Here is a 27104-nt window from a genome sequence, read left to right as displayed (position 1 = left end):
CGGGCCGAGCCGCCGCTCGGAGCGAGGCCTCCCCCGCGGGAGGCGGAGGAGGAGCCGGCGCGGCCCCCTCTGGCAGGGCCGCCGCGGCCTCCGCGCTGCCGCCGCCGCTGCCGCGCGGCTCCAGGTGGCCCCGGACCAAGGTGACACCCGGCCGGCCCCCGCCCCGGGGCCACCTGCCCCCGCGGCCCGCGCAGACCTTCTTCGCACCGCGCAGCCGGCGGCGAGCGAGCGGCGGCGATGAACCCGGTGAATGCCACTTCTCTCTACGTGTCCGCGAGCCGCCTGGTGCTCAACTACGACCCGGCGGACCCCCAGTCCTTTTCCGAGATTAACAAGCTCCTGCCCTACTTCAGGCAGTCCCTCTCCTGCTGCGTGTGCGGTGAGGATCTTTCTTTTGTTCCTGCACAATGAGCCTCCCCGGGGCTCCCGCACGGCCCTGGGCCGCACCGGGGCTGCCTCGGCCTCGCCTCGCCCGGCCCGGTCCGGGGCAGCTCCCGGCAAAGTTTGCCGGGCCGGGAGTCCCCGGTGCCGCGGCCGCCGGGGGGGCGGCTCGGCGCTCGGGAGCGGCGGAGTGGGAACTGCCCGGGCTAAACCCGCCCCCGGCGCGGGGCAGCCGCGGGCAGGGCCGGTCACAAGGGCAGGGAGGCGGCAGGGGCTGTGTCTCAACAGCCGCGCACGCTGCGAAGGCGGTGGCGGCACGGAGAGAGTGTTTGCCTGAAAATGCAGCGCTTTATTATGATCACTGCTTCATCAAGGGTACGGCAGTTGTCAGTGGTTATTGGAATACCCCGGTGTAGTGGAGTTGATCGCTTTAAAAAAGCGATGACTAAGAGCGAGTGTGGTAAAAGATATCCAAAACGAAATACAGACCGTAGAGGCAGGGGAAGAGGAACTTCGTAATTTTTTCCCCCCTCCTTAAAATGTAAACAATAAGTAATTCCGATTGAAAGCCGGGAAACAATAATTGATTTTTTTTTTTTTTTGTGCCTAGTAAATAAATGTTCTGTAACAACAATTACCTTAAAAAGCAAACAGGCTGGAAGTCTGCTGGGCTTTCCCCACTCCTGTCCCCCAGAAAAGAGCGTTCTGTGTGCTGTGGGCAAAGGCAGTATCCGAAATTTCGGTGTTACAGTCTGGGGAATATTGGGAAGGAATTGCATTCTGCTGTTTACGGAGTGGGGGCATGTGTCCGTTCCTGGGAGGAAGCTCTGGAATAAACTGTTAGGTTTCCTTGAACTTCCCTTTGAATCCTTGGTCAGTGCCGGGAGGGGGCTCTGACCTGTTAGACCTCTTGGTTGCTACATTTTTTTAAATCTCCTTTTTTCCCTCTGGTAGTTTTAAGTCCTGTCCTGTTTTGTGTTCGTATTTTCCTGACAGAGTGGTTTTACGTTCGCTGTGTTTGTCGGTACCGGTGTGTGTGTTACACTGGATTTGAATTGAATCACTGGGGTTTAGGAAGTTAAATATTTTATTTATTTACAGGATCAGGATTTAACTGTTGAGACGGCTAAAGTAGCGTTAGATGCTTCCTATCCTCCCGTTGTTGGCTCCTCCCACTTAAAGTCTTTGAAAATAGAGATCTGTTTGCGCTGGGAAAGAGGGAGCCCGTTCCCAGGATCTCTGCATCGTCATTTCCTGAAGTAATTTGTCTTAAGGATTTTTCCTCATGGAATCCCGATGTTGATGCATCTCTGCTTTTTATTTCTTATCATCTTAGGCCAAATTGATTCCAACCCCAGCTGTGCTTTCTTCCCATAAATTCTTCTTGCTTTTGGTCAGTTACCAGACTGCTTTTGCCAAAAAATACGCAAATATAATTCTGATTTTTTTTTTTTTAAATAGGATATTTGCATTGCTGTGCTCTCTGGCCTCTCCACTTTAAGCCTGGTCTTCTGAAGTATGTTCTTTGTTCTCCTTGCCTTCTTCCCTTCTTGGCCTTTTGCAATCTTAGTTTTACACTCTGTGCTGTTGAAATTGTCTATCTTTAATTTGTCCCTGCCCAAATTCCTGAGCTTTTTTTCCCCCTTCTTCAGCTTTTCTTGCTTGGTTTTTCTGTCACTCTCAGTTTTGGAGAGCAAACCAGGTTTTTAGTTTGTTTTCTCCTATTTCCTTGTGCCTCCATGGATATTCCTATTTCAAAACTATGGTTCCGCTTTCTCTCTTGACCCTTTATTTTCTTTGAATATTAGGGTTATTCCTTTGGTGTATATTTTTTTTCCTACTGTGGCCAGCTTTCAGATAACTGTAGCTGCTGTTTATTTGAAATGTTTTGCTTACAGCTGATTAACCAATCTTATCTGTGCCTCCTGGACTCCTGTTTGTGGTGTGTCAGTATCCAGGGGCCTCAGTAAATTCCACACTCGCAGTGGAGCCGTGCAGTAAAACAGAGTTACTCAGGTGTCTGTCTTGAGCCTGAGGTGGCCGTGGGGGAGAGGGCCTGTCCCACACAGAACTGCTCACTCTGGTGTTCCCAGTGTCACAAGTCTACAGTCCAGACTGGTAAAGGCCAGTCCATCTTTTCCTCATTTGCTTTTTGTGTTCCTTTTCTCTTAGTGCTAAGAGCTGTTACACCCTTTATATCTTCTGAATATTTAAGGTCATTAAACCCTGTGCAACGATCAAAGCCTTTTTATCTTTGGTGTTTTAAAAGAGAAAAGTCTAATTACTGAAGTAATGGCTACATTGAGAGCATGACTATGACCACCCAAAACTCTGCCAGAATCCCAGAATATTCTGGGTTGGAAGGGACCCTCAAGGGCCATGGTATATTAGTGAGTGGCCCGTGGAGGGACTGAACACAGAACCTTGGTTCTGACCAGCTGAGCTAAGTGTGCATTGTGGGTTTGGGTTGGCTTTCTTTTTGTTTTAATGCTTGAAAGCTTTTCTGATGCTCACTTCTTGCTGCCCTCTTTGTTTATACCATGAGACCCAAATACCTGGCTCTGGGTCCATGGACATGGAACTTGGAGTGTCTGGTACTTTCCTTGCACAGATCTTTGTAAAGTGCTTAGTGCTTTGTGGGAGAAATGCTGCAGGAAGTATCAGTAGTGGTTAAAGTCTCAAGTGCTGGACTTCTAGGAATTCCCTTGGGAAGTCACTCTACAAATAAGTACTCCTTATGTCATCAGCTTTTTCTCAGTGTGTAATCTCTCTTGAGTGCATTCTGTAATGCTTTGTTATGCTGTAGGTATTAATTCCATGGTCCAGATTGTCCCTTTAATTTTTAGGGAACTGTTTTTAGGAGAAATGAGTGCTAGCTACATAAATCAGCTAACATTCCTGGGCTTCCACTGTGCTCCCAAAGCACGAGGCATAAGCCAGCTCATTTCCTTGTGATCCCATAGTCTTTTACACCAGCTCACATAGCAGGGGGTGGCAGAAGTTTTTGGACCCACATAATTATGAAGTTCTAATTAAAGCTCTGATTTCAGATTCAGGTTGGCACACATGGAGTTGCAGCAGTAGAAAGCCAAAATGTAAATACAGTATGTAAGTGTAAGTCAGCTGAATCAGTTCTGGGTGGATTCAAGGTCTCCCTCTTGCCTCATGATGGGTGATAAGGGTTCAGTTCTGTAGCTGGAATAGCTGTGTGTGTATTTCTAGGATTTAAGTGTGATCATGTGACAGTTTCCTGGACAGTGCTGTAGGTAATACATCATCCTTTTATAGGGATGTATAAGACAATATTTCCTAGAGCTTTTAAAACTTGAAAATAACTGCTCCCAAGTGAGCATTGGGCAGAAGGGCTATGCCTTGTGTGTTTTGAGGATATGAAATACAAGTTTCAGTCTCTGTAATAAAGTGATTATTATAAAACTGCATGTTAATACACATTTAGTTTAAAAATAGCATAGTAGAATTTATGCAACAAGCTTCTATGTTTTAAATGTGCTGTCCGTTGGGATAAACATCTTAGCAGTTAGAACCATTCTCTGGTTCAGATACTGTGCAGGTAACTGCAAGTCATTGGTCTTTTCTGCATTAAGAGCCTTCTTTGAAATTCTTGAATTACAATTCTTGTAAGAGTTGAAATGCTTGTAAGAGATAGGATTGCCAGTCAGATCAGCTTAGCTTTTTATCCATAGAGAACTTCATCATGGAATCTCTGAAAGATATTTCAAAGGTATGGGAAAGATGGTTATTGCTGTTTGAGAGAGTTCTTGGAAACTGGCGGGGCAGCAGGACAATGTTTTATGCTTGGCCAGGAACCCAGCTGGTGCTGGGAAATACAGGATGAGAATACAGTTCTTGCCTTAGACATCCTGTAATCCCAGTAAGGGGATGTGAGACAACATGTGGCTTTAGGGAGATTAGGGGGGCAGGAACAAAGAAACCCATGGCAGCACTGACTGGTACCTCACAGAGCCCCACCCGGTGTTCTGAGGCAGCTCTTGATCGTTTTAGCCAGGGGGTTGAAGGCTCAGTGCTGCCAGTAGCATTGTGGAAACAACTTCCAAGCATAGGCAAATGCCATGAACTGCCTAAAAAGTAAAATGAAAACTTAACTTTTGTTTTTCTATATAAAGATTAGTGTAAGGATGTTATTTCCCTCCTGCTCTTGTATAAAAGCAATAGCCTGTTTTGAGAGTTTTATACTGCCAAAGTAAGTTGAATAGAGTGTATAATATAATTACATATTATAATCAATTATACTTTTCACTAGATCTGAAATGTCTCCATACTTGGTGGTATACAGTTGTGTAAAATTTTCCACTTTGTGCCATTCTGCCCATGTGAAGGCTTCTCCTCCTCCTCCTCCTCCTCTCTCTGAGGTAATTCTCCTTTGCTTCTGCAGTTCCTGTGTCCCCCAGTGCCCTTCCCTGGTTGTCAGCTCTTGGGGTGTGGTTCCAGGCCCCAGGAAGAGCTCAGTGCTGTGGGCTGCACTCTGTCACTGGGAAATAAATGGTGGGAACTGGGTCTGGAGAGTTGGACTGAACTTCCCTCAAAGGGGATATACTTGAGTGACACCTAAACAGATGGAAACTTCCTGGAAAATTCAGTTTCCTGTCACAGACATGGAATAAGGGAGCTCTTATTCCACAGACATGGAATAAGGGAGATTAAACAAATTCCCATTCTAATAAAACTTAATTATATGGATGATACTGGAGTTTCCATTTGGGATGTGAGCCATGGCTAAGTTGAGCTTGGATAACAGAGTGTTAGAGTGAAAAAACGATGAGTTTTTAAAGTTTTGTGATGGAAAAGTTTAGCTTGGGACTTCTTCCTTGTCCATTCTCTCTCGGTTGGGGAAAGTGAAGGCTGATTCATGATCTATGCTGCCAGATCAGAGCTGCCTTTTATGTTTGAAAATAGGCCTGGTTCTGTGGGTTTTTTTAGGTATTTTCTCCATTGACATTTTCTTCTTTCCTCTGTTTTCATTTATGAGAAATACTGTAAACAAAACTACTGGTAGTTTTTAAAGGTACACGATTTTCCCCTTAAAAATGGTCATGAATGGTTGCCAAACCACTTCTGAATTTGTGAAGAATGTGAAAAATAATCAGCATCTCTGAAACAACCATCAGAGAGCATGGACTAGGGCACTAAGTACCTATCAAATACCTTCTGCTGCAGGTATTGTTTGTGCTTGGTCTGGGGAGCAGCTGTCTATAAAATGTCCAGTCTCGCATCTCTGTATACACCAGTTTTTACTCAAGAACATGTTGGGTGATTTCCTCTTAAAATCTCCCTACTCAACTTCGTTTCCCTTTCCTGTTTTCAAGCCCTGTGTGTGACCCCTGGGAGAACTGCTTTGTCAAGGTTGTCTGCATTGTGCTGCAGTAGTTTTGATAACAGAAAGTTCTGCCAGTAGAGTTTAGATTGGTTTCTAAACTAAAAATACTCCTCTGCCTTAGAAGAAGATTGAGTAGGAAGAGAAGTAGCTGTGGTCCCCTCGGTGGCAGCTGGGTGACAGTGACTTCCAAAGAGAGTTGCAGTGCTGTCTTTGCTGGGATTGGAGAGGAGTGTTCGTGTTTGAGGAGCTGGGAGGTGATGGATGGCTTTGGTGGTGCCTGAGGATACTGATTAAAGCGATTGTGTTCCCGAGTGTTTAGAGAGGAGTTAATGTGTTGCCAGGAGGCATCTTTATTGGGATGGCTGAGCTGTGTCGGTCCTGGGCAGGAATCACTCCAGCACACCTTCCTCTGCCTTTGTTTGCTTTGCTGCCTAAGATTTACACCTCAGGCCTCTCCATACGGACTGAGCGTTCCTGCATATTGTGGTGGAGCCTTTAGTAAGGCCAGAAAACATTCCCTGGGGCTGGGCAATGCCTTGGGAAGTGATGGCAGTACAGCCTTTCCTGAGCACGGTGCTTTGCAGGGAGCACAGCTTTCCCTCTCTCCTGGAGGAATTGCACCGAGTCCCGCAGTGATGTAATTTGGAATTCCGGCTCTCCTGAGCCTGCCCACGGCTGGCTCCCTCTGCACTGTGCCCTCGGAGAGCACACTTCACTCTGAGATTCTGATGTTCCAGCATTTTTGTTTGGTGCGGAAAAATGGTTTTCATTACTTTTTGTTTGCTTGGAGAATGTGATGGACTTGATCTATAACTTCCAAAGCAAGTTCTGACTCTTGTGAGTGTTTCTGCAGCTTAGAAAAATGTTATTATTTTATACCCATAGGAGAAATGTTAACTTTGCTATTTGAAACTTCTCAAAATACAGCAATCTTGACTTTTGGAAAACATCATTATGTGAAAATTTTACACTGCATGGTGAAAAAGATTAATTTATCCATCTTCTTAACCTCAAAGTTTGAACTTTATCACCCAGTTTGGAAAAATTCTAAATGTATTTTTAACCGAGATTTTGTAAACACGAGGACTTTCAAACAGAACTATAACTTTGACATGGGACTTAGTAAAAATGTTCTGTTGTTTATGTGGGAGGTGGACTCAACAAGGCAGTCAGTTCCTTCTGCAATTATAATGCAATTTGTTGTAGTTTTTTTCCTTGAACTTTAGCTAAATAAGTTGACTGTATTTCTCCAAATATGAAGAAAAATAGTCTAACTGTCTTCTGATCATGGTTAAATTGGGTTCCCATGGTGTTCAGGCAAAAACAGTGCAGTTTTTATTTTTTCAGAGAGTTATACAAACATTAATTCATTAGTCACAACTGTCCCTATATAAGGGTAATAATGTCTTTAGCAATTTTTTCATAGTTGTGTGTTCATGGAGGTTGTGCAGAAATATTCAGTAGCCAGCAGAATGTTTTCTCTGATAAAATTTTGAAATAAGTATTTTTAGTTGATTTGGGATTTTTTTTAGTGCTTTTTTTTGTGTCCCCCACATTTCCATTACACTCAGCAAAGAATTTTTAAGTGTTTGTGGATGTCTTGGTCAAATTCTGGTGGTGTGGTTGGGGTGATCTAAGGTCAGGGTGGTGTTTGCAGGAAGAAATAATTTCTGATAGTGCACAGGGAAACTCATTGTTTCTCAGAGTTCTGTGCTGGGAGTCTTGGGGAACAGTTTTGGTTCTAGTTTTTGGCTGAATTGAACAATTTCTCTGTAGAGAACCTTGTGTCAAAGGCCATGGAAGGATCACACATCTGTAGTGCTGTGTTGTGAACTGCCCTCAGCTCTATTCCGTGTCCTGCAGCTGTGGGCTCAGAGCTGTGCCCCTGGAATGTTGCAGAGATGTCTCAGCTAAGAGCACAGAGCTGGCAATGCTGTGCAGTGGGTGGGACACCTGAGGGACGGGGGATCCAGCAGATGTCACTGAGAAATCTGAGAGGAGCTGCCCAACATACTTCTACGTGGGACAGCTGCTAGGGCAGGGGTGGGACAGACATCAGTCTGGGGAATCTGGCTCCTGACTTCGGTGCAGTTTTGGTGAAATGCATCAAATCCAACATGGTCCAGCCCACCCTGAGTGTAGGTTTGGAAGTGGGGGATGTTAGGGCTTGGGATCTGAGACCTTTCCCTGCTGTCATGTCCACGCACTAATCTGTGTGAGTCAGAATGTGTTCAGTTTTCTTGTTTTGTGGGAAGTACCCAGATCTCCCACCCCTCTAAAACAGATCCCACACATTTGTTGTATTCCTCTGCAGATGGCTGACAGACCTTTTTGCTGCTCATCATATGCCTGCCTGTCTGTCGTCAGATAGTTTTGCAAATAGTGCTTTTAGGGGGTTTATCCAACTCGGGAAACGCTGCTTTTGTGAGGGTATTTTCTGTTGTGTTTTGCCTTAAAGCCTCGTTGAGCTGCTGCTCATTCTTCTGTGGGCTCCAGCTGATCATTTCTTGGGTGAGAAGATGCAGTGTGGAGTGGCAGGGAGCAGTTTCAGGGAAGGTGAACTGCAGGAGTGCAGGGCTGCTCCTTCCCACGGTGCTGCAGCTGAAGCTCTGGAGCTGCAGGTAGAGGGGTGGCTGAGCACAAACCCCTGTGCAGTGGTGTCACAGTCAGTGAGAGCCAGCTCCTGTCCTTCAGCAGCTCCTGGGCTCTGAAGCTTGGATGTGGCAAGTTGTTGGGGCTTTCTGGGCATTTCTAATTATTTTAGTAGAAACAATCAGATGATGTTTAATCCCAAAATGAAAAGGCTGACAGTATAGCAGTGCAGCTGTCAAAGCTCCAGCTGTGGATATGACTTTGGGGTCCTTGGCATGTAGAAGTCTGTGTGTGAAACCTCAGATGGGTAGAGCTTCCTGTTCTTCAGAGCTTGGTAGGGGCTCAGTATTTTTGTTTCTGTAATCGTGGTTTAAAAATAAGCTTGTGCTCACTGTGCTGTTTGATGGGCACAGATTGGTGGGCTGAGCTGCCCTCTCCTCCTGTGTCCCATGGCTGCCCCCGGTGCTGGCTGGGCACCAGAGCACTTCTGGTGATCCCAGTGCAGCCAGGATGAACCCCAGGGATACAACTGTATTTGTAAAAAAAAAAACAATTGACTTATTTTCTTCTATTTTACTTAATGAAATTAAGATTTAATAATGAAATAATTCTTAAGACTTTGGGTTGTTGGAAAAACCAAGATAACTTTCAGTAATTAATGTTCTAGTAGCATTTCCAAGGACCCTAAATTAGATATTTGTGTTTAGCCCTTACCTGCCTTTGCTGAGGATAGGTGAGAATGGCTGGAGGTACCTGTTCAAGCCTTTCTTCCCAGTGAATTTCATCCATTAGGAGCGTATTTGCTGGGTACAGACACGTAACAATTGTTTTGATTCCCAATTCTTCTCCTCCTTTTGGTCTCAGAGACACAATTTGCAGATGCTTCCCCTCATCCCTGCAGCTGTGAAATAATGCTCATTAAGGACCACAGCAGCAAGTATTCCGTGTGGTTTAAGTGACCTCCCTCCAGCTCCCGGGACAGCCTTTCCAGGTCAGCTGGGATGTTTGGTAAATAATATATTAAAAGTTTTTCCTCTGTATATGCTCCTCATTAATTGTAAGTGCTGATATTAACGAATGTATTTAGTCAGCCTTTCTGAAATCAGGACAGTTAAGAGCTGATGTGGAAGAAAAGTCTCTATTGGAGGGTTTATAAGAACACAGTTTTGCTTTTGGTGTATTGATAAACCCCTTAGCAAAGAGTGAGAAAGGACAGAGCAGGGTTCAGTAACCCCAGGCTACACAGGGCTGTGAAACTGAAGGTCTGCAGTAATTGTGGAAGGGTCTGTGCAGGTGAGTGGCTGCCAATAAAATGAAAAATTGTATTTAGCTTAGAGAAATACTAAATTATAAGCACGGAAAAATACTAACTTCAGGGCCCACCATGTTTATATCTTGGAGATCTGTATACATTTTTAAATTTCTAGAGAGGGGCAGTACTGATGGCCACCAGGCAAAAGTGAGATCTTGGCCTTGCAAAACCTTGAGGTTCCAAAACGGCTCAGGTGCTGTTTGTGGGACAGTGCTGCTGACTTAGTGCCCCACCCTGAGAATTACAAGTAATGAAACTAAATTTTATGGGAAATTAGCATCTCATGGTTGACTTTTGTTTTTTCCCCACTTGTCAGTACTAAGACTGAGAAGAGTGATAGTGCCACAGAATCCATACAAGAGAGAAACTTTGAAGAATGAATATTCAATGAGATATGAGTTGAAACAGAAAATATTCCCACAGTTCAGGCATTCCTAATGTCTCTCCAGTGTAGGTTGCATGGCATTTACTGGGAGTAGAACTTGCTCTGTTCTTCCTGGCAGTGAGAGCATGTGAAGTGTGTTTTGTCTTGTCAGTCCGTCTGGTTTTTCCCTCAAAGCCTCCAGAAATTTAAATTTTCTTGTATCCTCTTTTAGCATTTGTACTTATTCAGGAGTTTCAGCCAAATCTATTTTGGGAGAAATAAAACACACTGTTGGTGATGCCTTTTTAAAAAATATATTTAAAAATTAAGGTGGTATCTTGTTATTTGGCGCCATCTCTGAAGTATTTTACTTCTGTAAAGCATTGTAACTCAGCCTTATTGTCCTAAGGAGCCAAGAGAGGCTACTCGTGGATGAGGAGTGCACCCAGCTGCTTTGTGTCATTCATTAATTGGGAATTAATTAATGCTGGTGGCTTTTGGCCCTGGGAGCACTGTAGTTCCAAGGCTCTGGTGTCTGCACTGGCCAGGGCACAGCTCCTGCTGGTGCTGTTGGACTCAGGATCCAGGGGGCTGGACCATTGTTGTGAACTCTCTGCTGAAGGACAGAACTTCTTCAAGGAGCTGGTGGGATTTAAAGTTTTGGAGTTGTTCTCTTCAGGGAACTTTTCTCCTGAAGTAAGTTCCATCTTAGGACCACAATGACCACCTCTGCCTGTGTTGTTTATATTGTGATATTTCAAGGGAATTTGGGAAAAAACCCAATAATTCCCCCTGCAGGTTGGACTGTGTGACTTCGTGTTCCATCTGTTGGCTTTAAACCTTCCCAGCTTGATGTGATGAGTATTTTGTCTTCTCCTGGTGGGGTCTTGTCACACTGCCACACAGGGCAGGGCTCATTCTGTGCCACTGTGTGTGCCACCTGCCAGCTTGCTGAACAACTGGATTTCTCTCCATTTATTAAAAATAACTGTGTAATGCCAACCTGAGCACTGACTCTTGTGATTTGTTGCTCAAAACCCAGTTTACATCCAGCCACACCAACTGAATGATAGTTCAGGTGGAGGGCTGGGAGCAGCCCCTTCCCAAAGAGGGATCAGGGAATGCAGGGAAAAGGGATCAGAGAAATGAGCAATGAGAGAAAACATATTTGATATTTTGGGGGTTTTATCCCAGTCTGATTTGATACATGCTCTTTGCTTCCTCTTCCCAGGTTGTTTAATTTTATTCACTTGTTGCAGCAGATTGTTTTCACTTTGGAAAGTCTGGGTGGGAATTCCCTGATGGCTGTAACTCATCCAGCAGAGGCTCCTTATGAGAGAAGGGTCTGATCAAAGCTGAGAATGTGCTGCTGGGAGGGGAGGGAGGCCTGTTGCTGGGGATGACTATAGATACTCTGCAGTTTAATTTAGGAGATGGAATATCTTTCTGGCCTAGAGCTGCCTGGAAATAGCAAAGCAATACTGTCACTTTCTGGATATAGGAACTAGTTGGATTGTTTCTATACAGAATTTAGTTTCACTTGTTCTTTCATATTTTATCCTTAGGTAATATTTGAGTTGTTCTTAAGTAAAACCAAAGCCATTCTTCCAGGTTTTTACAGTTTTGGGGATCTTTCAGACTGTCAATGCTGGGGGCCTGAAACTTTCTGGGCTGTCAGGGGTGTGTGGATTCCTTTAGTAGCTGATTTTTATTAGTTTTTTATTCTAAACAGTGAAATATTGAAAAAAATTATTTATTATGATGGTTTCACTAAATGCTAAATTAAAAATAACACAAAGTCTGCTGTGTCTTCTTCCCTTTAGGGGTGGATATTTAATGATTTTTACATTCCTTTCGGAGTTTTTCCTTTCTCTGCTCTGTTCCCATTTGCTTTTACTAATTCCATTAAAATCTTTGCAGTAAGTTATCATGGGAGTTTATTATTTCACTTTTGGTAAATTGATAGAAATCTTGTGTGTGCTGTAAGTTTCTGTGGACAAAGCTGATGGGGAGAAGGCAATCAGTAGTTTTGTAGTTGAGAATGTTTGCAAAGGCTGCAGCACACAACACGTTGTGGTGTGATGGTTTTCTTCTAATTTTATCTAATGTTTTAAAACCAGGTTGGCAGCTGTGAGAAATTGTACAGACAGTTGTTTGGATGGGATGTTTTCTTGTGAATAACTCAACTTTTTAAGTAACTTTTTTTGATAGTACAAAAAAATTCATCCAGTAATGTCCCAGAAACCTGCCTTAAGTCCATTGTAATCTTCCTCTTCCTTTTTCTCGTAGGAAATTTGCTACAAGATCCTATTGCTCCTACCAACTCCAATTGTCAGCATTATGTCTGCAAAACGTGTAAAGGCAAGAAGATGATGATGAAGCCCTCGTGTAGCTGGTGCAAGGACTATGAGCAGTTTGAGGAGAACAAGCAGCTGAGCATCCTGGTGAACTGCTACAAGAAGCTGTGCGAGTACATCACGCAGACGCCGCTGGCCCGGGACATCATCCAGGCCGTGGATTGCTCTGCAGACCTGCTGGCCCTGCTCAAGGATGGGGCACCGCTCCACGAGGAGACGGAGAAGTCCTCGGATGCAGCCCTGGCTCTGTGTCTGACGCACTCCCCGGTCCCTTCCACCTCGGAGCTGGCGACGGACACGCCAGGCGGGTTCACGGCGCTGCCTGAGAGCACGCCCAGCCTGGACCTGCGGGGCTCTGTCATCAACGGGCTGCCCCCCTGCAACGGGCTGTCGGTGGAGAAGCTGGGCGTGAGCATCCCCTCTCCCGAGCACGCCAGCGCCATCGATGTGTGCAGCACCGGGGATTACATCAAAACGGAGGACATCCCCGGCGGCCTGCAGCCCGTGTGTGACACCGTGGCCACCAGCGACCTGTGCCCCGCGGGCATCGACATCTGTGGCTTCAGCGAGGACATCAAGCCGGGCGGGTCGCTGCTGCTCAGCGTGGAGGAGGTGCTGCGCAGCCTGGAGACCGTGTCCAGCAGCGAGGTGTGCGACTCCAACCTGCAGCCCGGCTTGGAGGCAAACATGGCCAACGGCCCTTTCCTGCAGCTCTCCCCCCCTCCCCTCAGCCATAACATTTTCATGTCCACAGATGCTTCTCCTCATGGGCTCTCCTGCACGGCAGCCACGCCCAAGGTGGTGAAGCTGAACAGGAAGCGCTCTCGCTCCGAAAGCGACAGTGAGAAGGTTCAGCCTCTGCCCATCTCCAGCATCATCTGCGGCCCAACGCTGGGAGCGTCGGCTCCCGTCACAGTCAAACAGGAAAATAAAATGTCCTTGCAGCCTATTGCGACTGTACCTAATGGAGGAACTACTCCCAAAATCAGTAAAACTGTGCTCCTGTCTAACAAAAGCGTGAAAAAGAACTTAGAACACGCCCCTAAGAAATCCCACCCAAAAGCCAAACCAGGGGTGCTGAAAACAAAAGACAAGGCAAAGGAGAAAGTTCCCAGCAGTAACGTTATGCCAGGAAGCCCAACAAAAACTGTGTATAAAAAGCCACAAGAAAAGAAAGGGTGTAAATGTGGTCGTGCCACCCAAAATCCAAGTGTTCTTACATGCCGTGGCCAACGCTGCCCTTGCTACTCTAACCGCAAAGCCTGCCTTGACTGCATATGCCGTGGCTGCCAAAACTCCTACATGGCTAACGGGGAGAAGAAGCTGGAGGCCTTTGCAGTGCCAGAAAAGGCCTTGGAGCAGACTCGGCTTACTTTGGGCATTAATGTGACAAGCATTGCCGTGCGCAATGCCAGCACAAGCACCAGTGTAATCAATGTGACAGGGTCACCAGTAACGACGTTTTTAGCTGCCAGTACACATGATGAGAAAAGTTTGGATGAAGCTATAGACATGAGATATGACTGTTAAACCTTTCTTTCTTTTCCCTGCCATCCGTAGGGGAACTGCTACAGGTTTAAGGCAGCTATGGTTCTGTTTAACTTGCTGGAGCTCCTGCGTTTAGATCACTTGTATCAAGTGTTTTTCATTGCTATGTTCTGTGTATTAGTGTCTGGGAAATAGTTGCAGATAATGGAGGAGTTACCCTAAAACTGTTTTTAGTTCTTACAGCACCTCATAGTTTGAGATGGATTGCTGATGTAAATGATTTTATCACAAGATCTTTTGACAAGGAATATATTGACCTCATTGTACTTGCTCATGCTTTGTGCTCAGTCAAAGCTTCAGCTTCAGTGTAGCATCCAGATAGTGCATCTCAACTGTGCTAGATAATGGCATAGAGAAATAATTATTTGATGGGTTATAGTCAACTTGAGCAGGAAATGACCTGACATTCCTGTAGGAAAGGCAGCACAAGCTGGGGGATACACTCCAGAAAGGGTCGGTAGTGGTGATTGTGAGAATTGGTTGTGCCCTCTACTGAACAGCATACAGTTAAAAAAGATTTTAATAAATGTACTGAGCTGGCAGGCCAAAAGACATCTCGGGCTGCAGGCAAGGCTCAGGAGGGTTGGGTGGATACAAAGGTCGAGCTCCAGCTTGGATACCCCATCCTGGTAATGACATCATGATCCTTGGGCTTTGTCTTCCTAACACTTCACAGGTCATGTCCCTGCTCAGTTGCCCCTCTGTGCCAGCCCCCTGTGCATGACAAGTCACTGAGGGGCTGGGGGAGAACATCACTGGTACCCTACGAAGGTTCAAGTTCTATTAGCACCATCCTCTCCCTTTCCCAAGTTCCTGCTGTTTTACTGCTGTTGCTTCTAGGGAAGAGAAGGGGTTTTGTGGGTTCCAGGAAGTCCTTGGCTGATTTTCCCCCCTCTGGTGCTGATCAGTGCCAGGGCTACAGGGAGATGCTGCAGCACTTATCACCACTGGGGGGGTTGTTTGATCAGGTTTGTAACAGAGCCGGGACCCCTCCCACGGAGGGGAGTTCCCTGCTGACAGGTACCTCCCAGCCAGGGCACAGGATCGAGGCTATCAAAGGTCAAATTTTTGGGGTGTTTGCTAAACACAATAAGCTAGCTATAACTCACTCCACCCTGAACCTATCTCACTTTTTGTTAAAATGTTGAAAGCAGCTTTTGAAGGTCATTGCTTTTCAGCCTGGGCCAAAAGGCTCGAAAATAGAAAAATAACACAAAGTTGTCGAGCTTATCTGGAAAAGTGTTACAGTGAAAGAATTCCTCTTAGGAATTCAGCTTTGTGCAAAAATGGTTGATTTCAGCGCAATCCCTAAATAAGAGTGCAGGCACAAAATTTAGTTGTGCCTTCAGGGCTTCATTGGAAGCCTAAAATGTTGAGATTGCTTTGTGAAAGTAGAAATTCTCCACTTGGAATGACAGAGCACAACCCGAGCATGGGCTGACTCGAACACAAACATTACTGTCTGATTTTAAAGGCCATTCCTGTTTCAGCAGCATGTTAAATAGTGTGTGGATTTTTTAGTTCCTTTCCTGCTTCCATCTTCCCTTTTCCTCAGGCACAGCCCCTGCGGTGCTTTCCGGCCCGGCGCTGGGTGTGCTTTGATTTGGCACAAAGCACGTACAATGACGGTTCCTCACCGAGAAATGAGCAAAACCCTTTGGACACAAATGGCACCTCCTTTTGTTTTGTAGTGTACCATGGTGTCATTTTCTGTGAATGTGGTCAGAGCTTTTTGTTGGTTTTGGTTTGTTTCTCCCCCCGTCTTTTTTGTGGGGTGGGCAGGGTGGGGGGTTAAAGCCATAGGAAGAAAAATGTGATGTACGTGTCCAGTCTGTACTTTTTTGTTTTTGTTTTGCAAGAAGAGTTGAAAAATATTTTTGATAATGAGTAAATGGTGGAAAATGCTTCTTAGTATTCTTGTCTTTATTTGCCAACCCAAGTACCTAAGATCTGTGTTTTTTAGCCCTCATGAGATTTAACGATGTCCTATTAAAATGTATTTAGTTAAACTTGTATGTGATTTTTGTGTTGACCCAGAGGGATCCTACCAGTCTCTAATTTGGTGGTTTGATCGTGACCTACTAATGTAAATCTGTTTATTAGTCCACTACGTGTAAGCGAAGTAGCGACCCGGAGTCTGGGAGTGGCTGCACAGCACGGGTTGTGTCGGAATGCTTTTGCAGAGCTGTTCAGTTTTGCCGAGATTGTTGATGGTACATTTTTAGGACTTTCATTAAATTAAATACAAAGTACCTTTGCTCCAGAAATGTGGGAGTATTTGGAATCTTTACTATCTCACTGCTGCATTCAATGTGGTACCAAAAGTTGGAGAACTTAGGTCAAGAGTGTTTCGGAGCGTCAACAGGAGAGCCCTGATGGTTAATGTAAAACTGCAAATGGTAGATTCAGGTTGTTTCTAAAAAACATTTCCTTTTATGCTGCCACATTCTTGAAATGTATATTAAAATTCAAATTGATTTAATAAATGTTAGTTTTCTAATTCTATTTGGCAACTGCTGAAGGCATCAGTGTGGCATATGTTGAACTCATTGTCTAAATACTACTTAGTGTGTTGATGATTAATTCTCTAATTGTTTAAATTAGGGTTGGCTTGGTTTGGTTTCCTTGCCCTCCTGGCTAGTTGTTTGTGAGCTGAGCAATGGAAAGGATCGTCTTGGTGCTGACAGGAATTCCAGCAGCTCCAGTTGGGAAAGCATTCCTTCCACAGCAGCTTCCTGCTTTGGAGCCTTCCTGCCTTGGCTTGGGCAGAGAGCAGGGTGAGAACGCAGTCCAGCACAGCCCAGGAGGGACTTGTCCCTGCTGCCCATCCCCTGGAGCTGGAGAGTCACTGGTGGGTGCAGCTCAGTGATTATTTGAGCTCCAGCCTGGCCCAGCTGGGCTGCCCGGAATTCCTGGCGTTCCTCCTGGGGGCTCTGGATCCGGGGAGCTGCTCTCAGCATTAGCGCAGAGGGAGCTGCTTGGGGATTTCTTATAGAGGAAGTGTGTGATATTCCAGTTTTCTTCCCAATCCCCTTGAAGGCATGGATTAACTGCCAAACTTTATTAAAACCCTGTAATTTATAGAGCAGAATCAAAAGAGAAAAAGCAGTTTTTGGTCACGTGTAGTGGTACAAAATCCAGTGCTTCTGACCATCCAGATCTGAACATAGTTGTGAACAAGCAGGAGAAGCCCTCTACGCTTCCCTGTAGAGTGGAAAGGCTCTTCCCAGGTATCACACGTTAGGACACGTTAAAAATGTTCAGACACACAAGTCAATGTGGCAGTCGGTGATGGGGCTTAGAGGGCAGGGTGGAGCTCTCAAAGGTTGGATTTGGTGATCATGGGGGTCTTTTCCAACCTTAATGATCCTACGACAAACCAGGGGTTGGGATTAAATCCCAGAGGAGGGGGGACAGGAAGACAAAACATTACCTGCTGGATTTGTTACCTTTGGCTCTCCCAGCAGGAGCTGTTCTCCTTCCCTGGCTTGTCTGACCACAGTGCAGAGCCAGGGGCACTGGGGCTCAGCAGTCTCTCCCTGCAGATGTTCTTCCCTTGCATGGGAGCTGAAAACATTCCCAGGGAACAGCTGCCCTTGGTGCCTTCAGCACAGCCTGGGACTGCCCCTGCCGGCCCCAGCATTCGGTGGTGTCAGAAGAACCTGCAGAGTTACAGAGGAATGAACTCGAAAAGCCAGTTTGCCAAGGCAGCTGCTTCTGGCACAGCAGGGAGCTGCTCCCTCAATGAAACTCCAGAGTTTCAAGGAACAGATCCCACAGCTGTTGCACAGGGATGGTGCAGAGGTTCTGGTGTGACCCAGCACAGAAGCATCTTTTTACTGCATGCAAGAAGCACCACCTCCCCAGATAATTCTTATTTAAATTCTACGCAAACCAGAAAAGGATTTTTGATTGCTAAGTTGGAGAACTGAAAGGATACAAACAAGCACCTTTGTAAGGATCATTCCAAGTGTGTGGCACAACTGAGGAAATCCCCTCTGAAAGGTAGGTGATGCTGCTTTCAGTACTACCAAGAACATCAGAGGCAGATCTTTGGTCTTAACTATTTAAATTTAGAAATTGAAGTGCTTTTGATACCCTAAAGAAACTCACCAGAAGGTGACTGTTCTATAGACACATTTAGGCACCCCTTGGTGAAGCAATACAAGAGCACCACACTGCACAAACTCTGCTTGATCATTTGCACATAGGTAAATTAGAAAAGGCATTACTAGTTTTCCCTTTCTTTTTATTTCTTTTTTTTTTTTCTTGTTCATTCCACTTGCACAAGATCCAGGAGATACCTCTTTTTTTTTTTAGGAAAGCTTGAAATGAGGGAGTTGGATGTTTTGATAAGTCATCACAGAGACAGTTCTCCACATTGAGGACACAGATGTGAGTGAGGTAAGTGGTCAGATTGCTTTATCCCAGTATTTTTTAGAAGAAAGTCTGGAATTTTGGCTTTGGAAGGCATTTGCTTGCAGCTACCTGGGTGGTGTGAACTCACCACAGCAGGGAAGGAGAGTTTGGCACAGCAGCTGGAGATGAAGTGAGCAGTAACACTCTACCCCACCACCAAGACAGGTTTACCTTTTTAAATTCAAAAGTCCTTTATTTGCCAAAAAAGAAGAAAATATAAAGTAAAAATACAAAGATCAAACCATGCCACCACAAAATGTTTCCAAAACTACTTTTACAAAGTATGAGAACTTTTATTATTATTATTAAATATTCAGTTTCTAACCCCCTCACCCAATGATACAGTGAGAAGATGAGCACACAAGGGGAAGCTCTGTTTATTTTTTCTTACAGTAGCTTGTGCTCGTCACTGAGGTTCAGTTTTGTTTGCATAGACCTAAGATACTGATCTAGACTCCAAATCCATACTGTTACAGTGATAGTTCAGTGAACTTAGCGTTGTTCTTTCAGGACTATTTTGTTTTAGAAACTAAGCCCAGTACCTTGGTTAGAGTGTCTTGAGTGAGCTTTGTTAAATCCTTGGTTCAGGAGAGCAGGAAGGCTTTGGAATCCCTCTTTTGCTGCCCATGTCTGTTCTGCAGCACTTGCCCCTCAGAGGCGGGAGGGAAGCTGGAGCAGTGCCCAGGGTTCACTGCCAAAAACTGGGATGCAGCAAGTACTACTGAGAAAAAAGTCCAACTAGTACCATTCCAGCAGTAATACTGAGCCATAGCTCCCATCTTAGTACTGCAGAGAGAAAATATTTATGATACAAGACAATCACAAACAGTTGTATTACTGTTTGTGATACAACAGTAAAAAAGCAAGGGGTTTGTAAGAACACAGGGCTTCATTTTGCTAGACAAAAGCAGACTAGAGAGAACAAATAAGCACAAACATATTTTTATCATGCAAAACTGAATTTTACTCACTTTTCTGACTACTCGTAAGGAAAAAGCCTTCAGTGTGAGCTGGATGTGCACTGAACAATGCAGGATGTGTCCTTCCTGGGATGCAGCATCTGAAGTGGCACTGACATGGAGTCAGGAGGCAGAGCCAGAGCCAAGGGACTCCTGCAAATCTTTTGGGACTGGGATTCTGGGGCTGCTTCACTGTAGCTGAGCAGCTCTGCTGGCTGGACACAAGCACCCTTGACTATCCCAGAAAAAAGCAAAGTAGGACAAGAATTCCCAAATTTACCTCACTTAAATCCTGCAGAGTTACAAACCTTCCATCCAGAGCAGCTGGGGACAGAGGTAAGTCACAAGTGGGGTGTAGAACACCTTCTCTATTAATGCACATGTGCCTGCTGAATTGTGGTTATTTTCAAGTACTTTAGGGACAGAGAATGGATTTCCATTCCTGGAATATTACTGCAGATTTTGCACTGCCACCACAGTAGCAGTGGCTTCTGCAGCTTGTCCTTCAATTCACATAGAATGCAAAAAATTTGCTGTAAATTGGGGGGTTTTTGGATTAGCTTGGCTTGTGTTGACCTACCAGAAAGCATGGATTGGGTCTGGATTCACTCTATGTTTTGTAGCAATACTGGATGTCTGTTTGTAGGAGAGAGGGGCTGGGTTTGGGCTCAGCAGAGCAGCTATCAGCTTTCTGTCTCTATTTATTGAACCAAACCATGGGAAGGCAGCTGGTGAGTTTCACCACACTCTGGGTTCTGACTTCTGCAAAGGAAGTCATCAGTTCAGGCTGGCATGGTGTGAGATGGGAGCCTGAATTCAGGGATGGGTTGAATTAAAGGCCTTCTGCAAAAGGCCCTGAAGAAAGACCCTGAAGTGCTGGGTGACTGAGGCTTTCCAGAACTGGCAAATGAGCCACTGCAGTACTGCTGCTGCTGGAGGGTTCCATTTCAGCTTAGAATGGGGTCAGGTTCTTCTTGTTCCTTTTGAGGAATCTTAGTCTTTGGAGAGATGTAAAGGGACATCAAACTGAAAGGCCCCTCTGGACCATGGCAGTGAGGGAAGGGTGAATTCCTGCTGTGCCTAGGTTCTTCTCAGGAAAATGAGCTGGTTACAAGCAGCAGCTGTGGGACCTCCATCCTGTGTCCATTCCTGCAGTCAGTTCCTTGGTGGTTCTGCATTTGGGCATTTGTGGAATCACCCCCCGGAAAGGTTTTCCTTTCGAGGTTGTGGCAGTGATGGAGATGGGATCCAGACATGCTGTGTGCTTGCTGCACTCCAGGGGCTTGTCTTGGTTTGGGCAGGGTGCTCCCTGCTTCATCTGTTACTATGGGATGCAGGTCACCTGGCAGGCCTTTACTAACAATGTGGGCATCCAGAAGTTTCCCAAATACCAAGTCCAGGATCCTGGGGGGTGTGTATGCATCTGCTCAGTTCAGCTGAAACCTTTCTCTTCCCGAGTTTGATCGTGGGAGAGTTGTGACCCCAGGGAGGCAGCAGCACATCCCCCTGGCAGGCAGGCCTTGGGCTCCAGAGGCTCCTGGAAAAGCCCAGACTGCACTGGAGTGATCAGCCCGTTCCTCACTTGGGTACTGACCCCTGGAGGTACCACAGGGATCCAGTCCCATCCTGTCCCTGGGGACACAGAGTTCTGCAGTGCCCAGGTGTGCTCTGCCCCAGGGAGGGCAGCAGGAGCCTGCTGGGAACAGGGGCAGGCATCTCCCAGGAATGCTGGCAGGAGGCACAGCTTGAGGCTCTCACAGGGAGGTAGCAGGAGATACAGGACACACACAGCAACCCAGCATTACAGACTGGGCACAGCTGGGGGGGCTCAGACCTGTCCCAGCTGAGAAGGTAAGGCCCAGAACTGCTTGTATATATATGAGGGCTAAAATCAAGAATTTGTTCTAATCACCCCTGTGCTGAACCACAGTTCCTGCTGGCCAGGAGGGACAGCTGCAGCAGCAGTGTGTGCTGAGAGCAGAGATATCACTCATGATTCTAGGGGGAAAGCTGGTTTAATTTGCACTTAAAGCAAGAATTCATTAGTTACAACATTTCCTCCCTGAGCCTGGGAGAAAAATTAATTTTGGCAATAATAAAGACTAATTCCTTTACTCCTTAAAAGAGGGGTTTTTTTTTCTTCAGTATCTCAGCTTAGTCTCTTGGCTACAGGTTAAAGAAGGCTACAGGAGAGGAGAACACAGGAATGGACGGAACTGGTGCACACCAGGCACAGCAGTCTCAACACAGTAGCTGAACAGCAGAGATCTGTATTTGCTGTAAATACTCTGCAAAACACTCCTACAAAGTAGAAATCCACACAGACAAAGCTGTGGCCAGAGCCAGATCAGCACAGGAGGGGACACAGGACTAGAACAGGTAACTCTATCTCAAATTCCTAGAGAACACGATGTGGTGTAGGGCAGAAACTGCTCACAGATCCACAGCCCAGCAGCCAGTGGAAGAGCTTGGGGGCAAAGCACAAAGGGACTTCACTCTCCCCATGTGCAGGCATGCTCCCTTTGTTTCCAGATCAGGAAGGAAAAAAAGAACTTCACTGTGACCTGTGTTTTAAAAGATTTCTAGACACACATTTAAGTTAATTTGGCAGCTCTTTTGTCACTCCTGGTATAAAGCCAAGGGGACAGAGTGGCACAGGACAGAACTGAGAAACGACCACTATAGATGCTGCATGCAGCTGTTACAGGTAATCATTAGATGCTGGCATTTATTGCACATCTGGGGACATAACAGAATTTATATAGAAATGAAACAAGGTGCAATCACCATTTTCAGTGAGTGTGCACGATAACACATTGTAAAAAGCCTTTTCATAAAAATTACCTTATTGCAATTACACAGGAAGACAAAAAAGGGTCTCAAGTTTCAGTGTACAAAATAAAGCACATTGTTCCAATGACGGATTTAAGGAAAAACCCCAAGTGCGTTGGGACTGAACGCTATCCAGTTTGAAAGACATGGGCTGTCTTCCACTTCTCTAAGCTCAGAGATCTGAGATAATTAGCTTGTCTGACTTGTCTCCAGTTTCAGGGGGAGGTAAGACTTCATCTGTGTCATAGTCATCTTCACATGATCTGCAAAGACAAAAGGTGTGTCTTTAAAAGCTGTATTTTGGTTTTCAGGGCTGTTATTTCAGTGGCTACTAAGTCAGCTGGCTAAAATGCAGGAACATGTGAGAGGTGAACCTTGAGGAGGAGATTCCTGAGGCATGGGGAAGAAGGTGGGAGTCATCAGTACTCTGACAGCAGACAAGGATCTGTGCTCCCATCCAGCCTCGCCTCACTGGTGTTCAGCACTGGAAAATTTGAATCCAGCTTCAGTAACAATTGTCAGGAACTCCCAAAGCCTCAACAGTTCAGTGTAGAAATAAAGTCATCCAACCACAGCCCCAGAGGAGCCTTGGCTCAGAAACACCTGGTTCAGAGCATCTTCTGATTGAGATGTGTTTTGACAGACACAGAACAATTTTGGCCACACTTTCATGTTCCTCTCTCCCTCAGCTGGAAGTTTGATATCCAGGATTGAGCATTTATGGTCTGAGGAGGTTTGGTGGGAATTCCCAGCTCCAGCTGCACTATCCAGGCTGGTCTGATTCCCTGCATGCCCTGCAGCAGAGGCTATGGCTCTGGGGCTCTCAGCCCATTCCTAGTCCCAAGAAATGATGTTTTTAAATTGTTTCCCTTCAGTCACAGCATACTATGGGTTAGTTTTGAAGGGCTCCCAAGAAATTAAAGTTCTTCCTTTTGTTCTAAAGCAAGGTTGCTCACAAAGGAAATGCTGGAACAGGTGCTCCAATGGCCAGGACAGGAATGGCTCTCATGTTCTGTGGTAAACTGGGCTGCAAAAAGGTGAATTCCTTTGATAGCCCAGCATGGATGTGCCAGGAAGGAATTGTCTACCTTCCTTGTTTTTCCCTTGGCTGACCTGGATGCAGGCACAGCAAACGCTTGGGAGGCTGTCAGGGTGTGTCCTGCTGTAGGCAGGATGCTCCCTGTGTGCAGGGAGACCAGCCCAGACCTTCCTGGAGAACACTGTCCTCTCTTCCATAGGGAAACCACCTGCTTAGTAATTCTGCCACCTTCTGGATTCCTGCATAAGTGGGAGAAGGGAAACAATGGTCTGGTCTGGACCTTGCACCAAACTTCTTCTGACCACGTGTGCAAGGTTGCCAAAATATGTGCAATTTGCACCCTTCTTGCCTCAATGGTGCCTGTGGGGGCCGTGCTGCCCTGCCTCTCATCAGGAATGGATTGGGAACTTTGCAGGTGAATCATCTCAATGCCTTCTCTAATCTCTCCTTGGTTTAAAGGATGCAGCTGAGGAAAACTTTGTATTTCCATTTGAATGCTGTTCTTAGAATGTTCCTTTTGTATCTCCTTTTCCTCCAATTCTACCACCTTCTGTAAGCCTTGTCCCTTTCTCTCCTACAAATGGAACATGACTTCTTCCCTGCATTGCACAGTCACCAGCAGCTGGAGCTCCACTATAATCTTTTTCTTCAGGCATGTTTTGCTTCTGCACTAAACCCTCTCATGTCTGCTTCCAAAGGGACTTCCCACTGTCCTTTCCCAGTGAGTTACTTTTCCACTGCACTGGTTTGCTCCTTAAGGCTCAACAGTGCCTGCCTTTCCCATCCTGGAATAAAAGCTTTCCACCTTTACAGCTAAGGAGCATCTCTGGGATGCTTTTGAACAAGATTAGCACTACAGATAGTCAATCCTTGCTCTCCTCCCAGACCAGTTTCAGAACTTCAGTCCCATGAAAACAAATATGGGCTTGTGTAGGTTAAATATCCATTCCTTAAAACTCAACTGTGGCAACTCTAGGTTGTTCAGAGGAGGGAAATTACTCCAGGTAATTCTTTGCCCTTCCTTCTGGCAAACACACATTTTGGCTCTGGGTGGTTCAATGATGTCCTTGTTCCCCCTCTCCCTTCCTCACACTGCTGAGTTCTGGGAATGGAGCAGCTGAGCCATCAGACAGCTGGAGGGAGACAAGAACAATGGTCTAAGCTGCCTAAACCAACATCCCCTGATCCTATGCCTCTGTCCCCCCTCTCCACTCTGAGCAGGATGCTCTGCATTGTTCCCTGCCTCCCTGTTGCTCAGGGGACATTTTCCCACCAGCAGCTGACAAAAGATGCTCTTCTTCCTTCTCTTCCTTCCCATGCAGAAAGATCTCCTTCCCTGAAGGCAATGATGGTTTCCACGTCCATCAGCTGCCTGAGGCTGGATTCTGGGACAAGAACCAAGCAGTGTCCATTGCTGCCCTGTCCTGCAGGGAAGGCTTGGCTTGCTGCAAAACCAAGGCTTGTATCTGCATCAAAGGCTTGTGCTGGCCAGAGCCAGCTGCTGGTGCTGCCTCCAGAGAGCAGTGTGAGGATCCATTCCCTAGGGACAGCCTCTCTCTGTGGAATCCCACACAGATCAGAGAGCAGAGCGTGGCTGAGAAGAGCTCAGACCAGTTGAGCCTTCCAGTGAAACATGATGCTTTATTGCTGTCTCCAGCATGACCTTCCTCCTATTTTTGCTGACTGCAGCTCTCAATGGAGTCCAGCATCCTGGAAGTATCTGTGGGTGCTGGGAGTATCCACTGCCTTGATGAGGCTCCCATTCCAGGAGCAGGGCTCTCTCCTGGGCATGCCCCAGCCAGCTTTAGACTGACTGGCTTTAGAAACTTTCCTTCCAGAGAAGCAGGGACAGGGCTAATCACAGAAGTGGGACATACTCATTAATGCATCTGTGATTGCTGAATGATAGTTGTTTTCAAATGTATTCATAAGACAAAGACCATATTTCATGTTCTGCCAGCTAACTTAGCCAAAAATCTTCTAGTCTCTCCCAGAGCTCACCAGGAATTGTCTTGGTTCTGTCCCCGCTCCCTGTTTCTGTCATCCTCAAAACACAGCAGAAATAATGTATGTGCAAAAACTCAATGGCTCTGTCTGGCAAATTTGTCTGGGCATCCAGCTCTTTGTTTTTCTTTTTCCTTTCTTTTTTCCTTCGTGGTCTGTTGCTATGCTCCACAAATGAGATCTAATCCTGCTGCCATGACTACAGAGCTTTTCAGGGGCTCTTAAAAGCTAGCAGCCAGGTTGCTGACATGCTCTTTGCAGGAAGACACACAGCTGCTTCAGACCAAATTCAAAAATCTGACATCATTTGTCGCTCTTCCCCTGGTTTTGGTGACTTTGGGAATTCATGGTCCTGCATGAAGCTTTAATGGCAGCCTCCTGTTTCTTTTCTGTGCTGAGGACACAGGTGTTGCAAAGCAGCAGCAGGGAATGCAGCAATTTCATCTTCCATTCTGCCCTCCCTCATCTTCCATTGTGAAGGCCACAGAAAAGGCCAGGCAGCTCAGAGGGGCTTAGGGAACAGCCTGTTGCTGTTTGGACACACAGGCAGAGAGGGGAACAGCTCTCAATAGCTTTGCAAAACTCTGTGCCTAATTAGTAGGTGCTACTGTTATCCCGAGCAATTTCCAGTGTAGGAAGTTCTGAAAATGATGCAATCTTCTCAATACTCTACTGGCTCTATAAATACTGCTTAAGACTGGATGCAATCCCGAATCATGCAGGATTAACACAGGGTAAGCATTCTTTGGGTGGTTGAAAGAAATATTCTCAAGAAGATGCCAACACAGACACAAATCTAAAGAAAGATTAGACTGAGTCTCCATTTATCTGCAGGAAGCCCTTTCCCACAGAGAAGTTCTGGAACAACTGCTCTGCCTAAATTCAGTGGCTAACGACAGCTGGTGTGTCTGTCCAGAATCTTACAGAAGGCTGAAAACTGAGTGTAGGTATTGAAGAAACCAAATATTTAAAAAAAAAAAAAAAGGTCTCAACAAACTTAGTAAATGAATGAAAATACTGAAGTATAAATTACAAAGAGCACAGACGAATAGACAAAGTTGGACTAAAGAAAGTCTGTGCTAGGTATAATAAATGTAACAGAGCTACAGCTTCTAATCTGTGACATTGTGGCATGGTCAATACACAGTCAAGACCAGCAAAAGTGTTTTGATCTCTATTTTTAGAAGGTGACCAAAAGAAATAGGCTTTATTTTTTGTCCCCCTTCACAGATGTGTGCAGCTGATCCAAGTGGCTGCCCCCCAACACTACTCCACTGCTGCTGTAGGAGCAGCTGTCCTGGGCCTCATGAGCTCCAGAGTCCAGTCCAAATGTTCACCCCACTGCTCCCCTCCCGCTGCTGGCAGTGGCAGCTCGTGCCCCCACCAGAGCCCAGCTGGAGGCAGCCCTGTGTGCCCAGGGTAGTGCCAGGCCCGTGCTCACCCCTCCTGGAGCTGCTCATTCCCAGACTCCTCGGCCACCAGGATCTCGTACTCCTCAGCCGCGTACCTGTCCCAGTCTGAGGGCTCGGGGCTGTCGCTGTCCGTGTCCTAAAGAGATCACACAGTCAGCCTCTGGGCTAGGGAGGAATGGATGGAAACAGCCAGGCAAAAACTGCCTTAACTGAGAAAGTCACAACCCTATCAGAGTGTTTGAACATCTGCACATAAAGGACTATGAAAAAATACCTCTCAGGGTCTGTAAAGCTCAGCATGTGACCTGAGATGCCAACAAACTGCATCTGCTCAACTTGAGAAATGCAACCACCACACACTTGCTGTGCTCTAGCTCAGTTTGTACACTCCATACAGGACAGAATAACTCAGTGGTTTCAAATCTGTCCATCAAAGGTTCATTGTAACTGATCTTTTGAGGGACTCTTTACAGTTTGCTAAGTTAGGACAAGTTTTAGAGAAGATTACAGGAATGCCTCTATAAATACC

At 46.0% G+C, this 27104-nt stretch overlaps 2 protein-coding genes across 5 annotated transcripts in view; one reads left to right on the top strand and one right to left on the bottom strand.

Moving 5' to 3' along the window:
- Window positions 1-6: 6 nt before the first annotated feature.
- Window positions 7-16936, top strand: MSL2 (MSL complex subunit 2). 2 transcript variants are annotated; one of them, XM_041486921.1, is made up of 2 exons: window positions 7-379; window positions 12295-16936. In XM_041486921.1, exons 1-2 carry the CDS (start codon window positions 238-240, stop codon window positions 13890-13892), a joined length of 1740 nt encoding a protein of 579 aa, XP_041342855.1. In that variant the 5' UTR covers window positions 7-237; the 3' UTR covers window positions 13893-16936. The 2 variants fall into 2 exon arrangements, with proteins under 2 accessions (XP_041342855.1, XP_041342856.1); XM_041486922.1 differs by lacking the exon at window positions 7-379 and adding an exon at window positions 9218-9320 and having other exon boundaries at window positions 12295-16935.
- A 1559-nt stretch (window positions 16937-18495) lies between these two features.
- The window catches only part of PPP2R3A (protein phosphatase 2 regulatory subunit B''alpha), a 53460-nt gene continuing 44851 nt past the window's right edge, over window positions 18496-27104 (bottom strand). For all 3 annotated transcript variants that reach the window (XM_041486812.1, XM_041486811.1, XM_041486813.1), the window contains 2 exons: window positions 26605-26711; window positions 18496-22383 (listed from right to left, as the gene is read on the bottom strand). In XM_041486812.1, the coding sequence (XP_041342746.1) occupies window positions 22293-22383; window positions 26605-26711 (198 nt within the window). In that variant the 3' untranslated portion in view covers window positions 18496-22292. The remainder of the gene's footprint in view (window positions 22384-26604; window positions 26712-27104) is intronic.

Source organism: Pyrgilauda ruficollis, unplaced genomic scaffold, assembly GCF_017590135.1.
Source record: "Pyrgilauda ruficollis isolate IOZ18807 unplaced genomic scaffold, ASM1759013v1 scaffold79, whole genome shotgun sequence".
NCBI lineage: Eukaryota > Metazoa > Chordata > Aves > Passeriformes > Passeridae > Pyrgilauda > Pyrgilauda ruficollis.
The sequence above is the reverse complement of the archived record's forward strand: the minus strand, read 5'-3'. Positions and strand labels throughout refer to the sequence as shown.